The 19566-nt window shown below is 44.4% G+C and overlaps 1 protein-coding gene across 5 annotated transcripts in view; it reads right to left on the bottom strand.

Annotated features, from left to right (window-relative positions):
• The window catches only part of MYLK (myosin light chain kinase), a 309641-nt gene that overhangs the window by 83998 nt on the left and 206077 nt on the right, over positions 1–19566 (bottom strand). For all 5 annotated transcript variants that reach the window (XM_075000996.1, XM_075000995.1, XM_075000997.1 and 2 more), the window contains 2 exons: positions 13422–13502; positions 12216–13072 (listed from right to left, as the gene is read on the bottom strand). In XM_075000996.1, the coding sequence (XP_074857097.1) occupies positions 12216–13072; positions 13422–13502 (938 nt within the window). The remainder of the gene's footprint in view (positions 1–12215; positions 13073–13421; positions 13503–19566) is intronic.

The raw sequence follows: 19566 nt of genomic DNA, 5'->3' as shown, positions 1-19566 counted from the left end.
AAACGTGCTGTACTTCTGTGAACCAAGAGTCTGTTTTCAATAGCTTGAGGATGGAGGTAAGAGTTACTCAGTCCAGCTCTTGGGACATTCTCTTTCCGCGCAGTTAGTATGCTGCTTTGGAGTCTGAGTGATTTACTTCACCAGCTAAAGCAAAAGCCAAACGCAAAGAAGCAGCTTTTTCAGGTGAAAGAGGGACTTTCTTTTTTCTTTCCTCTCCCTTTGGGGAGAAAGCCTGTGCCCCTAAACAAACCCTGGTATAAGTTCTGGGCCTGCAGCCCAACAGTGTTTAATTACCCAAGCCTCTTCTGTTCTGTATCACTCCTGGGATCTCATGTCCTACTTCCTCTTAGGCCTCTCCAGCTCCCTTGAATCCTTGTGCTACCCTCCCATCCCCCAACATCTCTTACCAGTCAGTCTCTCTTTCACTGGGTTAAGTACAAGCTACCCTATCACATGACTCTCATAATCAGAGAAGTAAATCAACCACAGGTGAAGCTGAGCCCAAACTCTCTTAGAAGCGGTCAGTTTTACTCTGTGACAGGCATATCAGAGAAGATTACACATTTCTCCCCAGGGATACAAAAAGATTTGGCTTCAGCTCTGATGCAGCAACTGAACTCTTCATATAGAGAAAACCACTGTTCTTAAAGGGTACATCATTGAGTAAGGCAAAATGAAATATGAGACTGTCCGCAAAACAGTTACTTTGTCAGATCAGAATGACAGGGAGGACAGAATGGACTAAAACAAGATTTTTCCCCCCTAAAAATAAAGTTAAAATGATTTCTGCTGAGAGGGGCTGATCCTCTAAGTCACATAGGCTGTGTCTACATGTGCCCCAAACTTCGTCGAAGTTTACTAATGAAGCGCTGAAATGCATATTCAGCGCTTCATTAGCATGCGGGCGGCAGCGGCGCTTCGAAATTGACGAGCCTTGCCGCCGCGCGGCGTGTCCAGACGGGGCTCCTTTTCGAAAGGACGCCACCTTCTTCGAAGTCCCCTTATTCCCATCGAAGTCCCCTTATTCCCATGAGCTCATGGGAATAAGGGGACTTCGAAGTAGGCGGGGCCCTTTCGAAAAGGAGCCCCTTCTGGACGCGCTGCGCGGCGGCAAGGCTCGTCAATTTCGAAGCGCCGCTGCTGCCCGCATGCTAATGAAGCGCTGAATATGCATTTCAGCGCTTCATTAGTAAACTTCGAAATGGCCATTTGCATGGCCATTTCGAAGTTTGGGGCACGTGTAGACATAGCCACAGTAATGGTATAGGCTCTGCCAGTCCTGGGAAAATGAAATGCCTTACAAATCAGTTTTGAACTCAAAATACAACACAAACAGCTAATGGATAGGCAGCATTAAACATGCTCAAGGTAGTCTTTTCTGTTCTCAGAGTCTACGTATATACAAAAACTAATTTCCAATCATTCATACAGTTCTACAACTTGAAAAAAAAGAAAACATATTGCTACACAAAACCATCATTATTCAAGCTAAAACTAGGAAACAGACACATCCAAGGTGGATTCTTAGAGACACCTGACTAACCGTACAGCTAACTGGACTCACTGGGTGCGCCCACACTTGCATCCCTCTTTCGAAAGAGGTACGCAAATAAAAAATGCAAATGAGGTATAAATTTGCATATTGACACTTCATTTGAATATTCTAATTTCAAAAGAGCTTCTTTCTAAAGAAGAAAACCAGTGTAGGTGCTGCTCTTTCGAAAGTAAACCTCATCTTTGAAAGAATCCTTCTTCCCATTAAATTAAGGGAAGAAGGATTCTTTCAAAGATGGGTTTACTTTCAAAAGAGCAGCGTTTACACTGGCTTTCTTCTTTCGAAAGAAACTCTTTTGAAATTAGAATATGCAAATGGAGTGTCAATATGCAAATTTATATCTCATTTGCATTTTTATTTGCATACCTCTTTCGAAAGAGGAATGCACGTGTAGATGCATCCAATGAGAACGTGTCATTTGGCCATTTAGAAAGTTTTTTTTTTTTTTTTAAAGAAAAATGCTTCCTTATTCAACATCCAAATAAAAAGACCTTGCCACGCCTAACAGATCATTCCCCAGTATTAATAGCTAGAAGCAAATTCTCAGGATCTCTAGTAATAATGCTGTATAGGCCATGTGGTGTACAACAGTCTTTATTTTCAATGCCTTTAAAATCCAGCCCTTGTGTGGCTCCAGGGAAATGATTTGGTTGCACAAATTTTCACGCTCACAGCAACTGACGAAATAGGTACAAAGATCCTTCATAGCTGATGAGCTCGAGGGTCACTGCAAGAGCAAATTAAGCTGATTTGTCATTCATATAACTACTCAATAGGTCTGAGATGTATCAGCTGCTCCATTCGTCTCAGCGGGGTTGGACTAAAAAGCCCAGCACTATCAATTTAAACATCAACATTGTTAACTATTTCACTGCTCATTGTTTTAGCTGAAAATATCTGTACAGGAAGTCCCCAAGTTATGAATGGGTTGTTTTCCAAAAGTTAGTTTGTAAGTCTGTTGTTTGGAACTTGGAATGCATTTTCCCATAAAAACAATGTTACAAATGGTAATTAACTTCCCAGGCTAGCTCACAAAATCCTACTTAACCCATAAAGTAGCTGAACTAGTGTATATTTGCAATGAAAAATAGTAGGAATAGTTTTTTTTTTTAATTTAACCTTAAATACTAGTGCATGAGGCAAGGCAGGTTTAATTACGAGGAGGATGAGGAGGTAGGCGGAGATTCCAAAGGGAACATCTGGACATCCTCAGCCACTATCCCCACCCCTCACAGGCTCTTTGCTTGCTCCAGAAGCCAGTCCCATCCTCGGCCACTCCCGGTCCTCCACCCACAGGTTGAGCATTGGCTCCAGCAGCCCCCCAGCCCCATTCCTGAGGCTGCAAGTGAGCTTTTGTTTATGTGTAGATGTTTGTAAGTTAGATGCTTGGAACTATGGGAGTGTCTATATTGTTATTAGAGGTTCTGGGGCTCTGGACAGAGCTTATTCAAATGTTCTAAATGCAAAGCAGGGTCCAAGTTCATTGTTCAATTATGTGTCATGTTCAATGCTTGTTAATTTTGACTTACAACTTACTAACAGAAGGACCACCTTTACTCATTCGGAGTAGAACCTCATCCTGCCTGTAACAACAACATCTAGCTCTATAGGCCCATGGGAATTAGGGATGTTAATGTTTAACTGGTTAGTTGGTAGGGATGGAGCAGCCCCCAGTCTGCCAGGGACAGGACATTGCTCCAGTCGTCTGGAGTAGAAAGGGAGGGAGGGCTGGATTGTGGGAGGTGGAGCAGCTGTGCACCAGTGACCATGGCTGCCCTGCTGGGCTGAAAGCCAGGCTGGAGCACTCCTGGGCAGGTTGCCGCAGACGGGGGCTGCTCTGGCTGCACTAGACACCCCTCAGCCATGGCAGCACCACAAATCGGGATGGTCCAGCCAGACCATAGCAGCCCCCCTCCATCCTTTAATAGGTTAATCAGTTAACTGGTTAACCAATAAAATGGGATTTTACATCCCTAATAGCAATCTATACAATTACTTATGGATTGAGGTGCTGTTCCATGCGAGTATGGATTTGACTCAGAGAAACAAGATTTCCTGGCCTACTGTAATTTGTAGAGTAGTCTTACCTACAGGCCTCAACCCAGACTCAGGCCCCATTGTGCCAGGCACTGCACAGTGAGAGATGGCCATTGCCCAAAAAAAGTTACAATCCAGACACCACTGGTGAAAGGTGAGAGGAGAAAGAGATGCACAGAGGGGTAAAATGACCTGCCCAACATCACACAACTCAGTAGCCGAGCTGGGGACAGAATGTAAACCTTTCGACTTTCACTGCAGTGCCCCAACCACTAGACCATATTGCCTGTTTTATAAGGTAATTTAAGTACTGTTTATCATAAATACTACCTTGAAAAGTATCAGAGGGGTAGCTGAACAGAACAGATTTGAACAGACCCTGTCAACTCCAGCCCTCCCCTTAACTGTGACTCCCTCTTTAAACCCTCCTCTGGAATCCTCCCCACTCATGCATCTGACGAAACGGGTCTTTGCCCACAAAAGCTTATGCTCCAAACTATCTGTTGATTTATAAAGTGCCACAGGTCTTCTTGTTATCTTGAAAAGTATTTTCTCATTTAGCGTCTAGATCTAGGCCTGCTCTTTCTTTACTTATGAACTTTAATATGGAATATCTGCGTCCTTACCTACAAAAAATCTGATTGGGTTCAATGGAGACAGCTCCCCTACCCACAACATTAAAGCCCAAAACTTCCCCAAAATCTTCGTTCAGTGATCAAGGGCTATATTGAATTCCCTGGTATACGAGGCCAAATGTCTTTCTGTGAAGTATTTGGTATTTCCTCTGCAAGAGCCCTCCCTGACCTTCTGAGCAGGGATTATTTTCTCATCGTTCTGAGAAAGCTCAGCCTGGTGATTCCAGCTGGGTATTCTGAACCCTGGCACTTCACAAATCCCTGCTGAGTGAACAACTTTACAATGAATTCTGTCCTGCTCAGATCCCTTTGCACTAATCAACCAATTGACAACACCCTAAAGATGGCATGTCAGCACTATCAACAACACTGACCCGGAGGATGTGTCACATGCAACAGAGCTCCTACGAATGCTCTGGGCCAGACCTTTTTCAGCGACTACCACTGGGACCCCTGCAGTAACATTGTGGCTGGATTAAGGAAAATGTAAGTTAAAGGAAGTTCAAGTTTAAACACACACACACTTTCTGAGGATTTGGGCCTATTTCAGGATTTTGATGCTTAGCCTAAATAACGTAAATTTAGCAAAATAACTCCAGCTGCCACAATGTCTCCATGGAACTCTATGATCAGCAAGCTCCAGAACACAAAACAGATATATAAATCAACAAGCAACACCTCCTGTATCTAATTTCCTGGCTTCTAGTCCGTGATATCCTTGACTCCCTATCTCCCATGAGAGTAAACTCAAATCAGATAATTAAGATTTTACTAATCCATTAATAACCAAGGAGGATGTTAATATGTTCCTCTAGGATAAATATTTTAAAGTCAGTATACCCACATAACTTGCACCCAAAATCCTAAAAGAGTTGGCTGAAGGGATCTCTGGAATGGTTATGTTTACTTTTTATAAATATTGGAATAGTGGAGAAATGCCGGAAGACTGGAAGAGTGCAAATATTGTGGTAACATTCAAAATGGACAGGAATGACAACTCGCATAAAACTATAGGCAGGTTAGTCTAACATCAATGCCATGCATATTAATGGCAACGCTGATAAGGGATTCAACTGATAAAGGCTACAGTTACTTCACAGTTACTTCTCTTTTGTAAGAGTTGTTCTTTGAGATGTGTTGCTGTGTGCATGATTGTCAGAAGGTTCTTCCCCTAGTGGTACCCATTGGGTCAGCTATGGAGCCCCCCAGAGTGGCACTTGAAGGCACAGTATACAGGGTTCTGCTCACCCTCCACGCCCTCAGTTCTTTCTTGCCGGCTTCCCGACAGAGGGGAGGTGGATGGAATTTGGAATGGACGTGAACAACTGTTACAAAAGGTAAGTAACCAATTTCGCTTCAAGTGATTGCTCATGTGTATTCCAACAGGTGATATACAAGCAGTTTACCTGCAGAAGGGGCTGGAAATTAACGTGCTACCATCTGGAGAACTGCTCTCCTGAACATTGCATCACATGGGTCCTGCGTAGTGAGCTGCAAACGTGTGGACAAGGATCAAGTTGTTGCCCTGAGATGTCCTGACTGGGAACTTACACAAGTAAGACCGCTGAGCCCTGTCATGGCCGGAACACTCAACAGGTCACAGCAGTTGCTGATGCAGGATGTGAGACACTGGGATGAGATGAGCAGCTGCCTCATCTGTTCGGCTATTGCAGGGCACACCTGTCATCTTGGGAATGAAAGGCCTCTGACCTAGGAGTGGTTTTGGGAAGAACATGGATAGAAAAATGTCCTTTTTAACATGGCAATGGGAGACCACCTTAGGCAGAAAAGCCGGGCGGGGGTGGAGATACCTTGTCCTGGTAAACAAAACATATACAGGGGTTCAGAGCTTTGAAACCCACCTGGCCGAGGTTATGGCCACTAGGAAGGGGATCTTCCAAGAGAAATATGACAAGGAACAGGTGCCCTGACGCTCAAAGGTGTGCGGGGGCCACATGGGCCCAGACAGGACCAGGTGGTGGTTCTACTAAGAGACCGAGTGTTTAATCTGGAGGTGTAACCTCTCCAGTCCCTTAGGAATCCTCCAGTCCTCCCATGGGGCTAGCAAAAAGGGAACAATTCCACACCCCGCAAAAGTAAGATTTGGGCAAGAAGGCTTTCACATGTGTTGAGTCTAGGAGGGCCCCAATGAGCTCTATGTGTTGAGCCAGGTGCAGCTGTGACTTGGAAACGTTTAGAACACGTCCCAGTGCAGCTTTCACCAATTCCACATGCTGACAGACCTGCTCCTGAGACCAGCCCTTGATGAGTCAGTTGTCAAGGGATGGGAAGACCTGCACCCAACATTTGTGTAGAAAGGCTGCCACGTCGCCATGCACTTTGTCACCTGAACACTTGAAACAACGGATATGCAGATCCCCTCTTGGTATGGGATTACCACAAGCAACAGAGTTCTGAAACCTCCCCTTCAGGACCCTGGGGAAAACTAACAGAGAACAAAAATGATCCCCCACCTAGACATATCAACTAATTACTACTTAACAAGAACAGCTGACTAACTATAAACAAGGAAAAAAACTGGGGAAAAACCAGCTAGGGCTGTCTTGCAGAGCAAAAAACCCAAGTACTCCAATGTCTGTCACTGGTGGTAAAAACGAACTGAGGGTGGGGAGGAGTCAGCAGAGCTTTATATACTGTGCCTTGCAGGCACCATTCTGGGGGACTCCACAGCCAACCTGATGTGTACCACTAGGGCAGTCTTTCCCAATTGGTGCCCCAGGAACCCTAGGGTTCTGTGAAGTGAAAGTAAGGGTTCTACAGTCAGCAGTCAGAAACCTGTGGTTCTGGAGCTGCATAAGGCTTATGGAGTCATTTGCAGTTCCAGATGCAGCCACAGCTGACTCCTCTGCAGCTCCCTGCCCTGCTACCACCAGAAGGGGAGTCAGATGGGTCCTGCATCGGGCTCGTGGGACTAGAGTTGGGGGAGCAGAGGTACGTTTGTCCGCCATGTTGGGTGAGGTATTTGGGCGGGTTTGGGGTTGAGGGAGCTTAAGCCTGGGGATGTGGGGAGCTCGGATTTGGAGCTGAGAGGGATTAAACCTGGGAATAGGGGGGTGGGTTTGGGGTTGAGAGGGGTTAAGGGGTTGTTAGGGGTTCCAAAAAATTACTTCAAGTTTAAAAGGGTTTTGGGGCCAAATAAAATTGGGAAAGATTGTGCTAGGGGAAAAAGCTTACAGCAGTTATGCATGTGGTGCGCACAAGCCTATTGGAATGAAGGCAAGTGATCACTTGAGAAGAATATAATTAACATTAGTCAATACTCTTCTTCTGATCTTTCCTAGAGTGTTCAGATTTAAGAAGTTGTTTTTTGAAAAAACTCCTGAACACAGTTGTAGGTAGCTCGAGCATCATCCTACTTCATGATATGTTTCCAGTTGGCTGCAGGAGGTTACTGGTTTTGCGACCTTTCGTGTCATATATGGCAAAGGAACCGCAGTATTTGGAGTAACATATATAGGGCAACAGAAGCAATTATTTGCTAGGCACAAAAAAATGCACCCATAGAGAGTTAAAATCTGTGGGGTACAGGTGTGGAATTATACTACCAATATGTTTCATTTGGTTTGATAAAAGAAAAAAGAATTATATGCAAAAAGTGATGGAAGGCCCACGTTAGCAGACAGATTTGCATGACTGACAGGAGAGCTTGGAAGCGATGTCATCACAAGGAAGTTGTTAAAGGCATTATTACTAACAAAGTCAGTCATTTTTTATGCTGCACCAGCCTTGCTGCCTGCTGGTGGGATGACTTAGTTTAGGGAGAACTTATGGGGTTAGCCTTTTCAAAGAAGAGAGAGGCATTTCAGTAGAAGAGTTTTTAACAGAGTAAAGGGCTTACTATAAATAGGAGACAAACATGGCAGGAGAAGTTCCTTCCAAAAGACTGAATTTGTTACAGAAGAGTTCAGATCACTGGTCAGAAGAAACTGTATGTATGTGTGAAAGAGAGACAGACACACTTTTAAACTCGCAATTCCAAAACAAATAAATCAAATGGCAGGTGGCCATGTTACTTTACTTTCCATGTGCTTGCCCCAGTGGTAAATTTGGCTACACGGTAGGTCACATAACTTAAATTCAGCTGCAGTCTCTTTGGCTTTCCAATAATGTTGGACTGTTTTAATTTGGTTTCAAAAGAGCAAAAATGTGGCACTGTGCCAGGTTCATGCTGCACGCTTTGTGAGCAAGCAACCCACATCAATGGGAACAGGTGTGTGCTATGCCAAAGGGTAGGTAAAGGTCTCTTTCCTTCTGGCAATAGTTATTCCAATGCAGCCTTAGATCCTGATTCATTAATTAGGTACGTACCACTTCCGTCAGCTTCACAATGAAGCTGTGGTATCAGTGAGATACACTTTATGGTATTCTTTTTCAGAGATCTTTTTTCTACCCCGATAGCCATCGGCTAATATATCACCATATCAGATAACAAGCTCAATTCTGCTTCCACTAGGATTTTTACTGTTGAATATAATGAGAGCCAGCTGATATCCTCATACTCAAAAATAGCTTTGCGAGAACTAAGCCCATTAATGCGAGCTAGGTCCCTTTGCTATTAATTCCACTCTTCCCCATTGCATCAACCTTCCTTCAGCTGCGGACCGCTGAACAGGATTATCTGCAGAGCCCATTAAATGCTGCTTCTGGACTGGCAGAAGGGTTTGCTGCAAGGGGACAAGGTGCCAGGAGACAACAGATGGCTTGTGAAGCACTCCCAGCCCTGGACCTGGGCGTTCAGCACTGTACTGCCGAGTTCTAAGCTGCAAACACCTTGGTCTACTGCAACTTTACGAGTACCAAGTAGAGATGGAAAAGGCGGTTCACCTAGCTTAGCCCCTTCTCAGCGCAGAGCTGTTCCTATTGTTATTTATAATCTGGTAACTTCTAGAATCCTAAACTAAGATCAAGACCTCACTTTTCAGGGCAGTGACTTTCTCTTACTCTGAAGAGTCTGAAGTCTAATTAGGCAAGACAGACACAGGGATGGAGGGGAAATAAAGGTATAGAGAGGTGACATGAGCTCTCCAAGGCCACACAGCAGGTCAGTTAATTGAACCAGGTCTCTCAAGTACCCACCGAGTTCCCAGCCCACTGACCCACACTGACCTTTGTAGGTTTACTGCTGTTATATCCAATATGGATTTAAAATGTGGTGGGCCCCCACCAACCACTTCCTATGGGAGATATTCAACTTTACAGTCCACCTTGCAGCTAGTAATATGTCCTTTTAAGCATGCTAATTATTTCCTCTCAAGTATTGCTGTTCACATCCATTAAATATACACAAACCCTTATGAGTGGAAGAACAAAATAAATCACCAAATAATTGGCACTTGCTTCAAACGAGGATTGTGAAGCTCTACCTATTTAATTCACAGCAGGCATGGAAGCATCTCACTGCAGAACAGCGGCATGACTTAATCCCCAAAGCCAGCTGATACTGGTGGGAATTTACCAGAGGTAGCCTCCAAAAGCCAAAGAAGTTTAAGATAATACCTAACAGCTAATAATAATACTACTACTAGAACAAAAAGGCTGAGGCCTGATTTTTAGAGGTAGTTAGATACTGCTTCACTTAGCACTGCAACGTGTAACTGACTTAGGAGCCTAAGTGCCTTTAAGTGAGATTCAGGCTCCTAAGGGCCCCATTCTCTGTGGAAAACTGATGATTAGGACTTGTCTATACTGCTTCCCAGTTCAGATACTGGAGGGGTGAATAGCAGCACACATCAAAGTGATGCACTGTCATGCCACTAACATGAACATAACTTGGAACTGGTTGATGCTCATTTGAACTAGAAACCTCGTAGTATACACCTGCAATACCCATGCAGGGAGTTACTGATTAGCACTTTGGTGTTTGTACTGCTATTAGTACTTTCATGGGTATTGCTATTCATATCATGTAGTCCAAACTGTTTAGCAGATAGACTTAGCCTCAGTCATACATTTCTAAGTCACCTCAGCGTGACATTAAAGAACAGGCCAGAACCTAAATATCTTAAAAATCTGGGCCAGACCTCCAATTCCTGGCAGGGTGGACTTCTTTTCATGTTAGCCCTTTAAAGACTAACAAAATTAAGTATTATGTAATGAGCTTCCTTCTGAAGAAGTGGGTCTGTCCCACAAAAGCCCATCACCTAATAAATTACTGTGTTAGTCTTTCAAGTGCTACAGGACTGCTTTTTCATTTTGCGAAGACACACACTAACACGGCTACCTCTCCGTGACTGTTCTTCGAATGTTATACTTTTGCTTTCATCATTACATTTTCTTTTCAGTCCAGCGGTAAGAACTTGCTGTATTGTGAAGTCCTGACAACATATCAGCCATATGACATCACAACTCAGTGCTGCTTGGGAGGCTTTTACAGCCCATCAGTCTGATGCTGTGGCCTGCCAGCTAGTCTATGACCTCACAATCACTTCTCTCCCCGGAAAATCCAGGCCACAGGGAGCCTTAGCTAGCTCTTGTTTCTAGCTCAATCATAATACATCATAATCTCCATTTCCTTTATAACATTAATACTCCTTAGCCCTTCACTCCTTCAGTCACAAAAACAGCCTAATGCAGAAAGGGCAGAGTGACAGGAAAACTGAGCACAGGAGGGTGTTCCAATGCAGTGCAGAAAAATGACTCTCTGGAAGAGTTCTGTACAGTCAGGTTCTTTGCTACAGTTCAGCTTTGGCCTGGGGGGAAGACAGAAATCTTTCTGGTATTTTACTTGCCCTCACTCTTACTGCAGCCAAGGGCAGAGCTGAATCCCTGCCATATGGGCTTCTCTCTGTATAAACAGGGATGGAGCTCAGGATGAGGGTTATTCAAGGTTGGTTTTTCTCCTTTTCAATCCCCCTCACAAATACTTACACCCATCATTCTGGTTCTGCACTAAGGTGAGACACGTGCTCTGACAAGAAGGGATGACAACTGTCAATGAAATTATGATTCCATTCAGGTACATATAAGAAGTCATGCACTGGGTGCATCTTCCACTCCATCTGGCTACTGTCACTGTGCCCATCATTGTGGTATCTGAGCACTAACTTGGTACCTATGTGAGGGCACTGTTAGTTCTGCAAAAATTCTAGTTCTCCCTGCCTTAAAATAAGGACTCTCTACATTGCTTTTGTGTTTAGATAACTGTACAGTAACTTGTTGCTCTTGGTTGACCACATGTGCATTGCATTTTGGTTCTGATTTAGTTTCACTAAGGTTCATGGTAGTCTGTTTATTATCTACGCAGAACATAGGAAAGGAATGATGCTGGTCATTTGACATTACTGTGTTTAAGGGTTTTTGCCAAATTCTAATCCATATACCACAACTGTGAAATTGATTAATTCAGAAAGTTTCAATCTAATTTTCTGGAATGCTGCAACATCTTGTACAGTATTGGTATCATTTCAAGTGGTATAACATCAATCAAATATATCTAAGTTAAATGTAATGGGAATTACATCTCTGAGCTCTGTTCTTAGAAGCTGCTTTATAACTTGGAGTTGTAGCAACTTTTTTTACAGTTCAGGTCCCTTTTCTTCTCATGTGTCTTAACTCAGTTAGAACCAGCCAGAAAAATTAACACAGATGAGGTTTAAATCATAATTTATGAACCATCAATAATATTCTTTGGCTGTTCACTGTTATAAATCCTTAAAGTTCAGTTTAAATAAACAGCATGTACGGAGTCTTTAAACACTGTTAACAGTATAAACAACATTTAACAAGATGCAACATGCTCAGTTTTTAAAAATTACATCTGCAAGTTGTTAAAGGCGAATCTACAGGAAACATGTCGAACATTACTGTTCCTTGTGCATACCAATGAACTAACAAGAAAGCTGCATCTGGAATCAGTTAATTGCACAGTGCACAAATAAAGTATTACATTTCATTTAAAAAAGTAAACATTAATTAAGAGGTGGATGTAACAATGTGCCATCCAATCAGTTTGTTATTCATTTAATTACCTTCTTGGGAGATGACAATGAACTTTGATGACTTGATGGCTTTGCCATCTAGAGTCCAGGTGACAGCCGCTGGAGGATCAGAGGCAATCCGACATTGTAAGACTAATTTTTCACCATCCAATACATGAGTATCCTTGAGCTCCTCTGTAAAGGATGGTGCCATTCCTTTGCTGTCAACTTTCTTCTCAAGTATTCCACCATCTACCATTGAACACCCATGTTCACAGTTTGTGTCATTCTTCTCCTTTTTCACTTCTGGTTTGGCATGCAGAGCTTCAAAGTTGCTGCTGGCATTGTGAGCCACAGAATGGGTGCTGGTATTCTCAGCTTGGGAACTGGTGCTTCCATTCTCAGCTGGTGGCTTCTTTTTCGTGCCAAGAACAGATCTAAAATCTGGGGTGGCTGGTTTAGGGGATGGCACTTTCTCAGGCAAGGAGGCTTTGGGGGTGCCTTTCTTGTCCAGTACCGAGCGGAAGTCCACCTGCTGAGGGCTGTGAACTTTCCTTTCCTCTTCCGACAAGGTCTTGGGCTTGACCGGTCGCTTGAGATTACCGCGGAAGTCCATTTGCTCTGCTGGGATTTCTTTCAGCTCTTCCTCAGAAAAGCTTTTAGTGTTGACTTTCTTCCCCAAAATGTCACGGAAATCGAGCTGCTCTGCTTCCTGCTGCCGAAGCCTCTCTTCCGTGTGCTCCCGGGTTTCCACTCGTCTTTTGAGTACCCCTCGAACGTCTTCCTGCTCCTCCTCAGCTGATCTGGTGTCACCAACACTCTTTCTGAAGCCACCGATTCTGCCAGACGTTAGTGCACCAGGATCACCACCATCTCTTCGTTCTTCACAGCTGGTTGGTTCCCTGCCACTGTGATCAGCAAAAGAAAAAAGACAGACAGCCAGGAAAGGGGCTGGTTTAAAATGTCAGAGAACAATCTCAGAGCAAGGATGAAATGTGTTTATAGAAGGGAAGTTTGATTAGAGGAGCACACTCCATTAGTTTGTTGCATCAGTGATGACTTCAGGAGCCTTATATGGGCACAAACAAAAAAGATCTCTGGCTTGGTACAATATGCTTCAACTGTATGATGAAAACAATTTGTTGGGTGACATTTGGGGATTAGGTTGAAATGCAGCCAGCCTGGGTCTCGAAGGGCAGAGAATTAGCAGAGCAAAAATAGAACCCACCCCTGCAAGTCCCTGGGAACTGTACTCACTCTCTGTGCCTTTCTCCTCTGGAAACTGAGCTTTCTTTCAGCATCAAAGACACATGGCAGCTGCATTCTCCAACTTGGTTCCTGAAAAGTTTAAGAGAAATCAGGAGAGAAGGCTATTTCTCCCACTATCCAGCAGCATAATATGCCTGTGCTAAATGTGTGTCCCTCTCCTTTTCTGAGCCCAGTGTCCTAGTGGATGACTCTCTGGGTTAGATTACGATTCATTCGGATGAATGATATCTCCAAAAGCTGTTCATAATCAGCTGTTGCTTGCCTTATGGAATTAAAACAAACAAAAAAAAACCCACCCACTCCTTCCTCCTAACCCCCTTCTTAAACCTAAATCAAAGCTCACTTAAAGAACAAAAACAGTCCCACACAAACAAGCAAAGAAAAAACAAATGGAACAGCTGGAAAACCTAGGCAGAGGAAGAGGCTATTTTGCAATGATTAAAATCTTTCTAACTCTGCCCTCATGTTTGTGTGTTCATGTCCAAGCCTTCAACTTTCCTAACACCAAGACAGTAAAAGCAAGTTCTCATTCTCTCTTGCCCCTCCCCAAACAATCAGCACACCCAATCCACATGGATTGCTCCAGCCTGTACATGTTTATATTAAAAAACATAAAAGTGTCACCATATATGGTGCTGAGCCCTTATTCTTCCTTTTGCAGAGGAATGCCACAGATGCCTTTTGTAAATGGCTCCCATTAAAGAAGTCATTAGAAGGCTTCTCTTCCCCCCCACTATGCTTCCAGCAGACATAATAGCCTCCTAGCTGCAAATGGATCATCTCTACCTAATTTCAGAGACTCCAAGTGCTAAAGTTCACATCCCCTGGCAATAGTACAGTCATTTTGTGTTCCTCATTTTAAAAACACATTAACTGACCCCTTTCCAATGATTAAAGACCATGAAGACATTTTATTGGTGAGTGAATTTTAGGTCTTTTCCAGCCTAGGCACAAACTCACAACTGGACTGGAAACTCCTGGCCGTGTTATATCACTGGTAACATTCACAGGATACTGGATGTAGAAACAGGTGCATGGGAAATTGGAGGCTGTTTTTTTTCTCAGCTCTTCTCTTTTCAAAAGGCTTTTCCATATAAGACCACCTTATAACTCCTTTTGGCCCATTATACACTGAGCTTTTACATATGGATTTATTTTAAAATAGCTTCTGGTAGCTCAGGTTAAACAATTTGTCTGGAGAATTTTTCAGCAGTTGCAGAAAACTATTTTCTAGACAAGGCCATGTTTATATGAACACCTTTTAAAATACACCACAGTTTTCAACACCAATGGTCCAAGCCTCTGTGACTTGCAACAGGCTGACAGGGTGGTTAGACTCAGCATGGCAGGTCCAGCCTGAGGCTATATTTTTATACTGATATTTATAAAATTATAATGGTACCATCACCATCATGCAGATTTTTTGTACTAATTGCCTTTGGCTTATTTAAACAGACGAGAAAGATAAGGAATGTAGTTTTTAGTAATCAGGCAATCAGATAACCAGCCTTTACAAATAATTCAACCTCACAACTCAGCACTGTCCATTGATAGGAATTACCTTATTTCACAGCATTCACCCCCAAAAGGGATGCCCAGGGACTCCGGCCTGTCTTGTCCTGCATGCAAGAGTTGAGAGAACACCCACAGTCCTAGCTAACAGAGGCTATCTGAACCTCCCCTGATCAATGACCTACCACCTACTCAAAAACATTGACTAATTCAGGGGCATCAGGTGTAAGAGGCTAAACTTCCCTGAACAGCCTGCTCGCACCTTTGCAGCACATCACTGCCCAAGGGGTGTCTAGACCATGGCCTTGCCTGCACTCAGCCCTGCAGACCTCACTCTGACTCATCCTCTTCCCTCCCCACCCCAAGCCCCAGTCTTGCTCTAACCCTTCCTGTCCCTGCCCCACCCACAAGGGGGCTTTGGTGGAAGAGGCAAAGAGGTAGATGTGAGTGGTTGAGTGGCTGGTCAACTGTCAGGAGGAGATCTTGGGAGAGGGGTTGAAGGGCACACGCAAGTAAGGAGGCTGCAGAGGAAGTAGCAAAGAGGTGTAAGAGTGGGTGGGGAAGCCTTGGAGGAAGGGGCAGCAGAGGGTGGTGAGTTTTGGGAGAAGGGGCCAGGTGGCACTGGTGCTTGCATTGGCTTTTAGAGGGAGAAAAGGGCAGAGGCAGGCCTCAGAGTGGGGCCATAATTTGGATGCATCCAGCCCCTGCAAAAGGAGGTGTCACATACTAACCATGGTCCACCCAGGCCTAAGGAAGTCATTGCTTGATGCTAGAGAGCTTGGAAATTACTTCCTAGTGGCCAGTCTTCCTTTGGAGGCAAGTGAATTTAGAAAACAGGAAAACAGCAACAGTCAACAACATCACCTGTTATGTTGACAGTCTCTTGGATTTTTCAAGCCAGGAATGATACTGTAACATCAATTACTGCACTGATGGATGAAACCCTCCTATTGTCCACAAGCCAGACAGTACTACTGTGCTCATCCTAATAGACCTTTTTGCCACATTGGATACCCAAATAATATTCCTTTCCCACCTCTCTAAAGTCGCCAAGGTGAATGGAAACAGTCTGAAATGGCACACGTCCTTCCTTTCAGACCAGTCCCAGAAGAACCAGGCAAGTCGTTCACACATGAGATAAATGACTCATTTTCAGTATTGAATGCAGAACCCATTCATTACTTCAGCTTAGCTTTCCTTCTTCATTCATGCATAATAAACAAAGTAAAAAAACAAAACAAAACAAAACCCTATAAACTACCCAGCTATTTCTCCTTCAGTCTGGGAATGGAGTGAAAGAGGAGATTAATTTCTATTTTTAAATACATGGGAAGTGTTCTGATACCATGGAACAGAGGGGTACGTAAGCACTGCAGCTTGCACATATCAAATCCGGTAGTCTCTCATCCGACAACATCTGTTGTCTGGAATGACCATGGCTGTTGCCAGAGAGAGAAGCTTGCATGTGCGGGAGCCCCAGCCAGCCTGGGAGTCAGAGCCCTGGCCTCCCTTGTGGCTGCAGGGCAGGAGGCTGCCAGGGGTCGGGAATCAGAAATCCCTAGCAGCGTGAGCCGGCAGTTGGAGCCCTCAACTGCACTGTGGCAGCATGGAGCCGGGATCCGGAGCCCCCGCTTGCCCTGCAGCAGCAGGGGCCGGAATCGTGCCGTGGGACTGGAAATTGGAGCCTCTTGACAGTGGGGACTGGGTGTTGGAGCCCCTGTCTGCTCCTTGGCAGCACGGGGCCAGAGCCTGAGCCCTCCCATGCCCTGCAGCACTGGAGGCAAGGAGTTGGAGCCTCTCTCTGCCCCGTAGCAGCAGGAGCTGAGAGGCTGTTGTGGGCTTGAGCTGGAGCCCCTCTTTGCCTCACAGCAGTATGGGGCCAGGAGCCTGAGCACCTGCTGGTCCCACAGCAGTGGAGGCCCTTGGGGGAGGCCCTTGGTGAAGAGGGTGAAAGTTCATTACCTAATATCATTAGCCTTTAAGGTGCTTCTAGACCACTTGTTTTTTCCATATTTATTTATATGGCCTTTCCATATTTGTATTTTCCACCTATCTATCTATGGAGAATTTTCTCAGGTTTGGATCATATATTCTAAACAGCAGATAGAGGCTGATTTCAACGGCTGAGTTACCACAAAACCTCCTAATGCTGGAATTGTGCAGAGATCCCCATCTATAGCTGCGTTTAGTGACTGCACTACAAAGAACCATGTTTGGAAGAGCTGGATTCTGCAGAATTGCTCTACATAACACTCTTACACAGGACATTTTATTCTTAAAATGTCCAAGAATTTAAAAAACAAATAAAGCCCCAGCTGTGAAGCCTGAAGCTATTTTAAAATAGCTTCTGTCCTAATTGTAGGATCGATTTTCTCTGCAATGGTTTTTATGAGCAAAATATCTTAAAAAGATAGTTTCTTGGCAAGATCTATCCAAATATTCTGACTGTACATCAGGTGTGATGCTTTCTGCATCTCCCCAGAAAGTGGGAAGCAAAGGAGAAGCACAGCTAGCTGAAGTATGGGGCCATGTTGATGACTCCTGCTGGGTGATGGTATCCAAAAAAAGGATTGCAGAGTGAATTCTGCTTTCTAAAAAATTAATGGAAAAAGGGTGAACAAGCTGATCTACAGCTGCAGCTCTGGTGCTTTAGGGAAGCTCATTGTGAGGATTCAGAATAGAGTCTGGCAGAGCCAGTTATATGGGACGGCATCTAGATCATGCAAAGTATTAACCCTAAGAAAATTCATTAACCATATTCGGCCAGAAAGTCAGCTTCAAAGGAGCTATATTGATTTACACAGCGAAGAATCTGGCTAAAAGTGTTTCACACCGTCATTAAGGCTTGACAATTTTGCAATGGAAAAGGAGCCAAGAGACAATGTGGTGGGGGAGCCCCTGCTTTCTTCCTTAAAACACATGCTGTGAATTGACAGTAGAGCACAGGATTTGTGCAGAAATGACTAACACATTCCCTCCACGCCATTATTTTCTAAATAATACTTGCCCCTTGGTGCAATCAATAAAATTCCATGTATCTCTGGCTCATGGGAAATGGGGGAGAAACTAAGGTTTTCCTCACACCCTCAAAAACTTTATACAGGAGATCCTCATGATTCATGGAACTGCTCTTCACAATATCCCATATTCACATTTCTCTCCCCTCCCTATGTCTTCATCCTTCCTGCTACTGCCCTGCCCTCATCCCCTGTCCCCACATTGCACCCCATCCCCGGTCTTGGGGGGAGGGGCAGACACACACCGCCTCAGAGATTATCAGAGCAGCCTATTGCAGGATGGCAGGGAGAGCTGTGGGGAACTTCCCCCACTCATCCCCCCCCCGGCACTCATTGCAGCAGTGCAGAGCTATGGGGTACCCACTGTAGCCGAGAACTGCAAATTGAGCACTTGCTCCACTTCCCCACACCCTAGTATTTGTGGATTTTCGCCATTCGTGGTGGTGTCCAGAAGGTGTCCACTGTGCATGGCAAACTTTCCTGTATAATTTAATCTAATCTAGCTTCCAAAGAGGCTGCTAAGGAGGAAGAAACAGCCATTGTTATTGCTCTATTTAAACGTCTGGGAAGGGCTCATCAGCTGCTATGGGGACAGGGTAACATAAGCAGAGCAGAGGATTTGCAGGAGAAGTAACAGGATGATTCTTGAGCTCTCTTATGAAGACTGGGTTGTTATGGAGACAGTGGCTTGGTTTTAGGGGCTCCTTCAGTCACTCCTGATTTCCCTGTTTACATCAGGGAAGACACTTCCGGTAAGACAGAGCACTGTAAAGAAGCAGAAATTTTTGCAAGATGACATGGAAGGGATATCAAAACAGGCATCACCATCCACATTGTGGAGAATGGCATGGGGAGGAGGTGTTTCCATTTCCTCTAGTGAAGAAGCACTGCTTACCTTTAATGGGCTAACCAATTGTCTTCACTTCCTGGTCCAGGATCTGATTTGCACTGTTGTATCAGAAGCCAGATTCTGCTCCCTTGTCTCTCAACTGAGCAGAGTTGCTAGTGCAGCTGTACAGGCTGCTGTGTTCCATTTCAATGGCTGCAGCTCAGCAGCACGTGACTCGATCCCTCTATTTATACTAATGTGTGGAACACCATTTCTATGGCCATTTACAATAACGTATCAGCAGAGCATTACTAAGGTGATGAAAACAAACACAGCTACCATGAAGAAATGAGTTCTGTTTAGATTTAAAACAAGGAACAGTATCAGCTGAGCCACTCTCCCTTGACTTTCAGCATTCCACGCCCAAGGGACAAAATATGCAAATGGTCCAGTTACCAATTAGGAAAGGAAAAAAGAAGAAGGCAGGGAGCAAAATAATTGCTGATAGAACACAATGCCCCAAGGGGTTGTTTGCCTGCGTGAATTAACTTGGACACAGTGAAGGGGAAGAACGAAGGTAAGAGGCCTAACCGTTTTTTACTGCAGGTTTTGAATTTGTGGATAGTCAATGCAAATGGAAAACTGGAGAAGACATGAACGTTTGTCAGTGCTCAGGAACCCCAGAGAAAGGAGTTCTAGAAAATTATACTTGATCAGTCTTGGATTCTTTAAAGCAGTGGTTCCCAACCTTTTCACGGGTGCGCACCCCCCACTC

Source organism: Carettochelys insculpta, chromosome 8 (genome assembly GCF_033958435.1).
Source record: "Carettochelys insculpta isolate YL-2023 chromosome 8, ASM3395843v1, whole genome shotgun sequence".
NCBI lineage: Eukaryota > Metazoa > Chordata > Testudines > Carettochelyidae > Carettochelys > Carettochelys insculpta.
Note: the sequence above shows the minus strand (reverse complement) of the source record. Positions and strands in the feature narration are given on the sequence as shown.